The sequence below is a fragment of the Stegodyphus dumicola genome, chromosome 1 (genome assembly GCF_044657685.1).
Source record: "Stegodyphus dumicola isolate Sdum_Otavi_A_Nest chromosome 1, ASM4465768v1".
In the NCBI taxonomy this organism is placed as follows: Eukaryota; Metazoa; Arthropoda; class Arachnida; order Araneae; family Eresidae; genus Stegodyphus; species Stegodyphus dumicola.
The window spans coordinates 146,940,393-146,952,007 of NC_140768.1; the positions used below are offsets into that span (position 1 = coordinate 146,940,393).

Genomic DNA, 11,615 nt, shown 5'->3' on the forward strand with positions numbered 1-11,615 from the left:
TCATTTGTCATCAGCATGTCTCATCTGAAGGATGTGGATTATCTAAAACTATTAGGAAAAAGTCGAATAAAAGCAGCTGTACTGAAAAAGTGTCCGAATCATCTCATCAAATCAGTTTGTGAATGCGTTTTAAATCTTCTAAAAGAAAACGTACAAATCACCAAACGCGTCAAAAATCGACTCGCCCCTTTTAAAAGAACTTTAAGAAAACTAGCGGACAAAAAAGTACCTCTTTTTAAGAAAAGACGTCTTTTGGTTCAAAAAGGTGACGGTTTCCTATCTTTCCTGATTCCTGCAGCAGTCAGTGTCTTATCCTCCCTTATCCATGGAACACAGTAAGAAATTTGCGCTGGTACCCCTGGATCGTATGCAGCAATTTGAAGATGAACATTTGAGTGATTTAGATACCCAAATTCAAAACATCTTAAAAAAGAAAATGGATGATGAAGAAAAGTCTAAATTGTACATCCAGGTTCTGCAAAAGTATGTTACATTTCCTCATGTGAACACTTCCGAAGAACAACCGCCTGAACAACGTTCTGAGAAAGATATAGAAAAAGAAATTATGCAAACAGTTCCTGTGAAGCAGAAAAGAACGGCACAGAAAATAATAGATTTTCTAAAAGAGCATCAGATTTCCTGGACACAGAATAAAGAACTCATTCTGGATGATCATGTGTTTTCTGGCTCTGACATTGTTCAGTTGATAAACTTTCTGTTGAGAAATAGAACTCAAAAACCTTTTGCCTTTAAACAGTGTAAAAATGTACTGAATGTTAACAACTTTCCTCAAGACTTTGTGAAAAACAAACATTTAATGAATGTAAAAACTATGTATGCTAGACCTAAAAGAAACGCATCTTCCAAACTATGGCTGAAATTGTAATGATACGTGAATAAATGTAATGGCTGATCATTGGTGTTGTATTTCTTTCTAATTAAGTTAACATAATTTTTGAAAATAAAATATGACAATTATTTTCTAGGAAAAACTTACCTTTCATGAAATCCTTTCAAATAAGAAAAACACAATTTTATCATTCAAACTTCTGTTTATTTATTTTTTTTCTAAATAAGTTTTCTTTTATACACATACAAATGCATGATTCTGCACACACACACACACACACACACATATATATATATATATATATATATTTACATACAAAATTTCATTTTCAGATAAGGTTCTAACATAAACATAAAAAGTTCTTCTTCAATATACTAATGACCATACGGCAATGTGCTCAAGTCTTTTTGAATTACCCGTTTGTCTAATACAATTCTGTACATTTTTGTCTCGGGTTTATTCATCACCTTTCTTCTCTTCGCTTCTCGGGTGATTTTGGAGGGGTTGTGGAGAGAGATGATCTCACTTCGGTCGAGGCTGCAGACCAACCGTTTCATACTTTCAAAATTCAGCAACTGAGAATTCCGGAAGTTCAAGGAAAATCCTCGGACTTTGCAGCAGGTTTTCCCAGTGGCCGTCTGGTATGCGTAGTTTTTCGGTCCTTCTGAAAAAATAACAAGATCATGAGAAAAAGAGATAATAATAAAAAACATGCATTAAACATTTTTGGTACACATTAAATAAAGAACTTTTTAAAGGTCCTTACCAGAGACGAAGGTTTTGATGACATCACCCTCCAGTTCATCCGTGAACTCTCCAAGAAAATTTCCTAACGGGGGATCATTTCTTCCATTTGAGGCATATATTATGGAGTCTGTGTCGTGATACAGGACGTCCCTACCCAATTTTTCCATTTCACTATACAGCTTGAGACGAGCCCAAGCTGTTATGAACGTCGCTAGGAAAATGTTGGTAGAGGCATCCTGCGGCACAAACTCCTTTGAAGATTCCCAGGAAATGGCAGCCACCTCAGACGTGGGAAGAAAGACATCCTTGATCTGAAAATAAAAGAAGAGTCATGAGATAACAGTTCAAAATAGTTATGAGTTAACAGCTCAAAATACATTGAGTTTACAGATGAATAAAATCGGTAAGGAAACTTACTGTTTTAGTAGGATCCGCCAACATCTTATTAAATTCTGGCACCGTATGCACATAAGTAAGCTGTCCTTTGTTGACGTTCATACCCCATCTGAAAAAAAAATCCAACATAAATCACAAAGAATTAAAAATGTTTACAAAAAATTTAAGTCCAAAAGAAATCATCTTACCTGCCCCAGAAACTGTTCAGGGCCAACTTGGCGACTTGTCGACGCCCAGGGTTTTTCGATATTTTTTCGGCCTCCAACTTGACACCCTCTCTTTCTTCATATTGGCGAATGTACTTCAGTCTGGCTAGTTCCGTCACACACTCCGAAGGCCATCCGCTACTTTCCTGCTTGATCTTCAGAAACAGATCAATGTATGATCTGAACAGAGAAGTAGACGATGCCTGGAAATGGTACACTTCGTAAATCTAGAAAATAAAAAATAAATGTCAGTTATAAAAAAATTTTAAAAGTAACCTCTGAAACTAAATAAAGATTAAAATAATCTTTGAGTACTTACATGTGTGATGCGGTAGCCTTTCTTTTTCGCCAGTTTGACTTCCTCCGTTACCCACGTTCCGACAAGAGCTCGCTCGTCGTCTGTGTGGGTACACGGAGTCTGCAGTTGAAGAAGGGCGCAAGTCCGACACAGGGAGGACATCAGCTTCTTCAGGCACCGATAGGGCAGTACCGGAAGATACAGATTCCGTGGAGGAATCACTCGGCATTGGATAATTCCAAAATAATCTTCCACATCTCTAAAGCTTTCCGTGATGATTGTTGGATGTCCCACAGGGTAGACGCAATACTTGTTCACCTGTGAATAAAAACAAAAAAAGTCAGAAAAAACACATCATAAAAATATACAGAAAATTTAGAAAAGTTTAAGTAAACATTTTTGAAATAATAAAAAGTACGAACCCAGGGATAGAGTGAGGTAAAATCCACATATTTTGCGTCTCCCTCGTGGAACAATTTGAGGGCATTGGTCCTTCCTCCAAAAAATGACTCGCGAGTCGATCCCTCAGATGGTGTTGATCCAGGAAAGCTTGGAGATCTGGATTTTCCTCCTTCTCTCTTTGAAATTCATGCTCCCACATTTCGATGACGTGGAAACCCTGGGTGCGAAGCTTTCTTGTCGTCTCTTCTGTCTTTTCTCTTAACGTTGCCATGGAAACCCCTTTCAGTGGATGTATGATATCACCATCGTAACACGAACTACATCCGTGAAAGAAACAGCCCTAAAATAATACAAATATATTAATAGTGTTCCACATGTAAATTAAACATTAAAAGTGTAAAATCATTAAAAAGAATCATATAGAAATATAATTTACTTTTTACATACCTGAAACTGATAGACGGTTTGTGTTTCTTGGCAGAATCCGTCTACCGAGATTCCGGCGACTCTGTGCTCTCCGGAACCGTTCAACGCATGTTGAATCTGTAGGCCTTCCGAAGCAGCAACAAAGTCCAACCATCGGATCGAATCAGGGCTGTAATTCGTTGAGTTGATGTAGCCGTGTGTAGGCACCATGGCAATCGTGTCGGGTTGAATGTGGCCACTCCGATACGTTGCCATACAGGCTGACGCAATGGTCACGTATCTGAAAAGACAAAAATAAGAACGATTTAATGAACTGTAAATATGATTATTATTGTATAAGAAAATGAGAAAATGACTTACTGGAATGGATCCACATTCGCCACATTCAAAAACTGGGCTCGAAACTCCAGACAACAGCGGCGAAGAATATCCATGTCCGATCTATGAATATAAAAAGAAAATGTTAAATATACGAAACATAAAATATAAAATTAAAGCAAGAAAAAAGGAAAAAACATACCTGCAATAGGCCAGCATCTCATCTTGAAAGTTAAACACATCCCCCTTGTGTGCTTCATGCCAGGACAGAAATGCTTGTCGGGTTGAAGTGCTCATGGTATCCGGGCTGTAGTACCGGGCTTCAGGCAGCGGTCCGACATAACTCTGGTTTTCCCTCGAGTTAAAGAGATGAGGGAAGTATCCTTTCTTTAATTCGGTGAGACCGAAGCATCCCGGTAGTTTGGCCAACGCCATCGGTAAAAAGTTTAACGAGTCTATGACCCGAATGTTGAGACTGGGGTGTCTTACACTCATGATCATAGACCCGTTAAGGATCACCTCCGGCGCTGTACCTTGCTCCAGGAGCCAGGCCATCACGAACTGCCCATCGAACCTGTAAGTAAAAAAAAATATCATGAATAATATTGAAAGCATAGTCATAATTAAAGCATGCAAACTATGGTATTTTTAACTTACCCTTTCATGTTGTGTGCCACGGCTGTGAAGCCCTTGTGTTGTGGGGTGAACAGCCAGGTGCAGAAATCTTGGCATGCTTCGTAACCCGGGAACACCTTTTCAGTGCCGTCGGCATACTGAGCCACCGCGAAATTTACGAGATGCTCCCCCGAAGACTGGTCCGTTTTAAAGTCAAAAAAGATGAATCATCATCAGACTTCTTCGGAGCAACACGTCGCAAATAACAACGGTGCTCAGCAGCCACGACAAACTGGCCGCAAGACGGACATTTGGTGGTACCGCACTTATGCAGATCTTTAGGGCACTTACGGCGTTCAATCACTTGGCAGCAGTCCCTGCACTGGCATACCTGTAACGACAATAATTTTTTTAACATAACAATTTTGAGAAAATTATATGATAAATAACTTTGATCATTAAGATATATTTTCAAAACACTTACCCAATCGCAAAGTGAAAACTCTTGGTTTCCAGTGAGGGCTTTGTGTGCTGCATAACAGACATCGGATCGGCAGAGACGGTCACAGTCAGGGCATCGTTGGGGCTGGCCTGGAAAGCAATCAGTCCTTAGGCATATAGGGCACGCATTGGCACATCTATGACTTTCAGGCATTTGGTAGGCTTTTTCACAGGTTGTGCAATAATGGTTGCTGCCGAAAAATCCTTTCAGAGATTTGATGACGTCGTAATGTCCACCGTGGAGCCACAAATTGATCCGCTGAGGCCTCTCTTTGCCTTTATAGACCACCTAAAACATAGACAAACATTTTCTCTTAAAAGTAATCTTGAACTATTTATAAATCCATTTTTAACATCTAAAAATTACCTACACATTTAATTTTTCCAAGTTAATTATACATGGAAATGAATTGCATGCATAAAATACAAATTTAACCGAAAATAAAAAATTTTTACAAGTTATTTTTTTAACATCTAAACGAACTGCAGAAAGTAAGTTTAAAATTTTGTCAAAAATAAAACCTTTTTCCAAGTTATATTTTTAACGTCTAAATAAATTGCATGCATAAAATAAAAAATAATTTGAAAAGTAATCTAAAATAAAAATTTACCATGCATGTAAATTTACAAGTTATACATGGAAACGAAATGCATGCATAAAATACAAATTTAATAAATATAAAATTATTTTACGAGATATATTTTTTAACATGTAAATGAATTGCATAAAATAAGTTTAAAATTTTTATCAAAAATAAAACATTTTTACAAGTTATATTTTTAAGGTGGAAATGAAAAAGTCACCATGCAGAAACTTTAAAAATAATTCAAAAATCGAACAATTTAGAAATCAATTTTTAGCCGTTATATTTTTAACATGGAAAAACAATATGCATGAACAAATATTAATCTTAAAATTTAAAGTAAAATAAATTTTCAGCCTGCATTCAGTTTTGTCAAGCTATATTTTTCAACGCATAAACAAAATGAAAGTATCACCAATAAATACATAAACTTTAATACAAAAACTGTTTAAGATTAATTTTAAAAATCATACCAAAATAAATTTTTTTCATTCACAATTTGACAAATAAACAAAATGGAACTAAAATCAAATTACGATTTTAAAATAAATAAATATGTAGAAAAAATTCAGGTAATTTCAAAGCTAATATTTACAAGCAGAAATATCTTGAGACAAAAATTGACTTACCCTATTCAGATTTTCCGAAGAGAACACTGCAATTTGTGTGTCCAAGTGCTCTTCAAATAAGGCAATTTCTACAAAAGTGCAAGGGCCTAAAGATACATTCGCATCCAAATGAAGTTCCCTTGCGCGGTTCATCAGAGTTGGATTACGCCGATCTCTCAATGCATTAATGGCCCTCGTGTCCTTGTTCAAATGCGCCAAGGCATAAACAATAGCTTTGGCACAGCACAGTCCTTCCTCGTCGTATGGAATAGACAGAATGGACTGTTTCCTTAATCTGTCCATGGAGATGTTGACTACTTTCCTATTTCGTCCGGCACCCACAGGGCGTTTTATGGTGATCACATCAACTGCAAATCCCGTATCCAGTTCAATTTTGTCTTTAGACTGCAACACTTTCATCACGGCAGGCAGAATCTTTTCAACTGTTAAAGTTGAAACTGCCATCAGGGACGTGCTAATCGGCTTATCCAACCCATCTGCTTGGATACAGAATCGGATGAGGTCTGATGGGCCCAGATTTGCTGTTGTCCGGCGAATAAGTTGCTCAAACAACTCCCGGACGGTGTCAGGAATTCGGACCATCGGGATGCCTTGCACGTTCTGAGGCAGCCGTTCCATATCTATACTGGCCCGCAAGGTAATCTCCTCGGCCTGATATTTATGGTTCCGTCGACGAGACTTCTCTGTGAGTACAATCGCCTCATCAATCTGGAAAAAAAATAAATAAGTTTCAGTAATAATTAAACATTTTCAAAATACATTATTTTAATAAATCATGCAAGAAAAGAAAAATATATACCGATCGTTCATTCGAAGCAGCCATATACACAGGGCCATGAGCTGATGAGGAAGAAGTCTAAAAATAAATACATTAATTTTAGTACTAAGAAAAAAGTATTCTAGCAGAATCTAAAAATGCTGAAATACTTAAATAAAGATATACTTAAATATTTACCTCAAATCCGGAACCCACTTGATAATACAAGGGTAGATCCATAGGATTTTCCAGAAAAAATCTGATCCACTTCATCGATTAACTATCAAAATAAAATAAAATACGTTTAAAATACATTCAAATAGTAATAAAATACGTTAAATAAAAAAGTGCGTTAAAAATACGTGTAAAAACTTACATCGTCATCTGAGTCCCGAAAAGGAAAGTCAGGATCTTCAAACAGGACCTAACAATTAAAAATTTAAATAAATAAAACATTCAAAAAGAAATAAAATTCGTGTTTAAAATAGTAATCTAGACATTAAGTACAAGCGAAAAAATACTTATATTAGATGCAGAATAAGTTCGTTTAGCAGACATCGTGTACAAGAAAAGGAAATGGCGCAGGAAAATGACAGAGTAAAAATGACGTTCACTCAGCAAGAATCAGAGTAGAAATGATGAAATCGTGAAAGCGAGCGAATTTATAGGCGATGTATAAGAAACAAACACGCTGATTGGCTGAAATAAGATAGAAAATATTAGTGAGAATCTGATTGGTTGTTAAGATTGTATACGTTCGCCACGGCGGATGTAGAAAGCGTGAAGCGGTTTCGACAGGCTGCAACGTGAAAGAGATGACGTTTGCCTGTTTCCCCCCCCCCAGCCTATTGACGTCATGGTGATTTTCGCTCCAAACGGAAAAATAACAGGTTTGATAACATGAAGGGCTTAGCTGAGCGGTAAAGCGCTAGACTCCCATCCCAGAGATAGCGAGTTCGAATCTCAGCCGTGGAGTTACTTTTAAAATTCAGGGAAAATAATATTAAATTCATTAAAAAGTATTAAAAATATAATGTAATCAATTAAAACTAATTAAAAATAATGACGGATTAAATAATTAAAAAAGGATGATTCACAATTAAATAACGAAACATAATTAAAAATAATGAATAAAAATGATTAAACACTTAAAATAATAAATTAAAACGTATATCACAAAGAATAAAAACGAAACTTTGATGATGTCATTCCATGACATGATACAAGATGGCGCTGGTGTCGTCACTTCCGGAGAAATCCAAGATGGCGGAGGCCACGCTTTTCTGTGACGTCACTTCCGGTTGTCACGTGATCAAAGATGGCGGAGGCGGCACATCAAAGGAACGCCCCCATTGCGGTATCTATTGTTCTCTTACGTCATCTATTGTTATATTACGTCATGGCGGCATCCTTTGACCGCACGGTTACCTCCGGTTACTACTGTTAAACCTCGACCACCTGCCTAAGGAAGAGCAACAAAAAATTCGACAAGTGGTAAGTGAATTTGCTTCGTTATTTAGTGATATTCCCGGATTTACTCAAGTTACTAACCATAGTATCGACACCGGAGATTCACTGCCAGTTCGCCACAAAACATACTGATATGATAAGAATAAAGAAAAAATTATAGAATGGCACATTCGAGATATGTTACGTAAAAAGATCATAACGCCCATCTCAAGTAGTTATGCTAGCCCGTTTGTGTTATGTAAGAAAAATAATGACTATCCGGTAACACATCCAAAAAGGTGGCGTTTTGCAATTGACTATCGTAAATTAAAATCCATGACTAAATATCCGGTATATCCGTTACCTATTATCGAAGAAATTCTAAGGAACATAACTTCTACCAAATACATGACTACTTTAGACTTAACGACTGGTTATTTTCAAATAGGTGTTAGACCGGAAGATGTGCCTAAGACTGCTTTTATAACCAAGTCTGGCACTTATGCATTCCTGCGTATGCCGTTTGGCCTTTCAGGGGCACCGGCAACATTTCAGCGATGTATGGACATTGTGCTAAGGCCTGTTCTTGGAAAGTCCACATTTATCTATTTAGACGATATCATTATTACTAGTGATAATCTTGACCAACATGTACAGGATTTAAGACAGGTGTTTTCATTATTAAATGAGGCCGGTCTAAAAGTTAATGTCGGAAAGTGCAAATTTGCAGCCCCTGAATTAAAATACTTAGGTTACAAAATATCTCAGAAAGGAAACGAGACAGACGAATCAAAAATAATCGCTGTGCAAAAGTATCCGCCGCCAAATACGACGAAGAAGCTCTCTTCTTTTCTAGGACTTTGTTCATATTATAGGTCCTTTATAAAAGATTTTGCAGCTATTGCTGAACCATTGTTAAAATTAAAAAGCAAAAAGGCAAGATTCTCGTGGACGGGCGAAGCCAAAAGTGCTTTCGGAAAATTAAAGCAAGCATTAACGCAAGCCCCTGTTTTGAAATTTCCTGAAAATGATGAGAATTTAGAAATTTCAGCGGATGCTTCTGATTATGCGGTAGGAGCGGTACTTCAGCAAAATCAGCAGCCCGTGGCATTTTTTAGTCGAACTTTAAATCAAACACAAAGAAATTATTCCGCGACTGAGAGAGAGAGGCACTTGCAGTTCTGTTAGCAGTGCAAAAGTTTCGAGTCTATTTTGGAAGGGCGCCAATAACAGTGTACTCTGATCATGCGGCGGTAACTAGATTGTACTCAGGGAAAAACTTATCCCCAAGGTTAATAAGATGGGCACTCAAGCTACAAGAATATAATCTGGTAATCAAGCATACCCCCGGAAAGGAAAATATCGTAGCAGATGCCCTATCCAGAATAAAAATAGATGAAGAAGGTAATACTGTAAAGGTGGCAATGCTCACAGCATGTACAATAAATTCCCGAGAAATTGTAATAACCGAACTGGGTAAGGATCCTGAATTTAAAAACATTTATGAGTATTTAAAGGATCCTGAAAGTTTTAGCCACCAAGATATTGTGGCGATAAGAAATAGGGCGGCCCATTACGAACTAATAGATGGTCTATTATTTTATACAAAAACTACAAATTCCAACAACGAATTTCGACCTGTTATCTCAGCTAGTCTTAGATTAAATATCCTGCAGAAGTTACACGACTGCCCTTTAGCTTCTCATGCTGGTATTCGAAAAACTATCCAACGCGTACGCGAAGCAGTCTATTTTCCTGAACTGCAAAAGCTAACAAGGGCGTATGTCCAGTCCTGCCCAACATGTCAAGCAGTTAATTATATTAATTTCCGCCCGGCCGGGTTTCTAAATAGCATTAAATCCGAATTTCCAAATGAAATAATCGGCATCGATTTATTGGGCCCTTTCCCAAAAAGTCAGTTAAATAAAAGTCGGTATCTCCTTGTTATGGTTGATCATTTTAGTAAGTGGACCGAAATTGTTCCCTTAAAACGAGCCTCCGCGAAATTAGTTACTGATTCTATTTTAAATAAATATATTTTAAAATACGGTGCGCCCCTAAAAGTTATATCGGATAATTGTCCTCAATTCGTAAGTAATATATTTGAAGACATGTGCCAAAAACTGGGCATACGTAATTTAAAAATGGTCTCGTATCGGCCGCAATCAAATATAGCGGAACGGGTCAATAGAAATATAGTGAAAATTATCCGTAGTTATGTTAAAAATTTTCATAAAAGCTGGGATAACTATGTCAATGAATTAGCTTTCGCCCTTAGGACCGCAAAACAATATACGACGGGGAAAACTCCTGCTGAGTTATTTTTAGGCAGAAAGATTATAACGCCGTTAGATAAATTATTTTATGTTCAACAAAGAGCCCCAGAATTTAAAATGGGCGATATAGAAAAATTAATTAAAGAAGCAAAAAAAGAACACTGAAGTAGCACAGAGAAAACAGAAACTTTATTATGATATGAAACGACGGGTAGTAACTTATAAAGCAGGAGATGAAGTGTTAAAAATTAAGCATTCACTTTCTTCAGTACCAGAAGATAAAACCGCCAAATTTTTTCCACGATTTGAAGGACCTTATGTCATAGAAAAAATAATTTAGGCTGTATGTTAATTTTTAATTAATTTAATTGAAAAAATAATTTAGGCTGGTGTTAAAAGCCAGGAATGGTGAAACATGCTCCGCAAACATTGACCAGATAAAACCATTCTATAATCGTAATAAAATGCCAATATTTAAAGATATTTTGCAGGATCCGGCACGGCAGGCACTGCAGGCACAAGCTCCAGAGGTGGAACAACGACAATCACAAGGGCAAGCCATTAGGAGGCAGGAGCAATTGAAAAGAAAGTTTTCCCCGTTGGAAAATTGAAGGTAACAAGGAAAAGAAGCCGTTCAGCCGACCAAAAAAGAGAGAGCACGACCACCCCCAGAATGAAGAAGGGAGAAGTACGACGAATGCAAAGAGAGCCAGGAGAAATGACGGCAACTATAACCCGGCTCCCAAACGGAAGATCTACCCATCGGACAGTCTACGCAGCCAATGTCGACGAATTGATGAAGGAACACCAGCTGCGGAGGCAAAGAAACAAGGAAAATTTGAACAGCCAGCAACGAGATCTAAGCAGGAACGAGAGAGAGTTGTCCCGCTTCCGCCAAGACCAGCTGCCATCAAACGGCCGAGACCACAGGCAGAGGCTAAAAAGGTCTTCAAGGGTGACCGAACTGGAAGGAAAAGAAAGCTCATGGAGGAAGGAACTGAAGGGCGAACCCGCACAAGAAGGAAGATAAACCAAACCGTAGTCTTCGCTACCTTCCAGGCCTGGGCAGAAAAAGGATGTCCGAATATCACAAAGATAAGTAAAACTTTATGTTACTTTGAAATCTTAAGTTAATCTTTCATTCTTACTGCAAGTGGCAGA

The 11,615-nt window shown here is 37.5% G+C and overlaps 3 protein-coding genes across 3 annotated transcripts; all 3 read right to left on the reverse strand.

Moving 5' to 3' along the window:
- Positions 1-1,047: 1,047 nt before the first annotated feature.
- Positions 1,048-2,810, reverse strand: LOC118187164 (uncharacterized). The gene is made up of 5 exons (XM_085811343.1): positions 2,519-2,810; positions 2,182-2,426; positions 2,015-2,102; positions 1,617-1,908; positions 1,048-1,514 (listed from the first exon to the last, which is right to left on the reverse strand). The coding sequence occupies exons 1-5, from the start codon at positions 2,657-2,659 to the stop codon at positions 1,225-1,227; spliced, it is 1,056 nt and encodes a 351-aa protein (XP_085667469.1). The 5' UTR covers positions 2,660-2,810; the 3' UTR covers positions 1,048-1,224.
- Positions 2,681-5,181, reverse strand: LOC146999302 (uncharacterized). Its single transcript, XM_085821704.1, has 7 exons — positions 4,743-5,181; positions 4,301-4,649; positions 3,846-4,217; positions 3,686-3,766; positions 3,347-3,605; positions 2,920-3,239; positions 2,681-2,815 (listed from the first exon to the last, which is right to left on the reverse strand). The coding sequence occupies exons 2-7, from the start codon at positions 4,306-4,308 to the stop codon at positions 2,812-2,814; spliced, it is 1,044 nt and encodes a 347-aa protein (XP_085677830.1). The 5' UTR covers positions 4,309-4,649; positions 4,743-5,181; the 3' UTR covers positions 2,681-2,811.
- LOC118201878 (uncharacterized) lies at positions 4,434-7,003 on the reverse strand. The gene is made up of 5 exons (XM_085818714.1): positions 6,928-7,003; positions 6,772-6,828; positions 5,973-6,680; positions 4,743-5,048; positions 4,434-4,649 (listed from the first exon to the last, which is right to left on the reverse strand). Exons 1-5 carry the CDS (start codon positions 7,000-7,002, stop codon positions 4,434-4,436), a joined length of 1,362 nt encoding a protein of 453 aa, XP_085674840.1. The 5' UTR covers position 7,003.
- Positions 7,004-11,615: the final 4,612 nt, after the last annotated feature.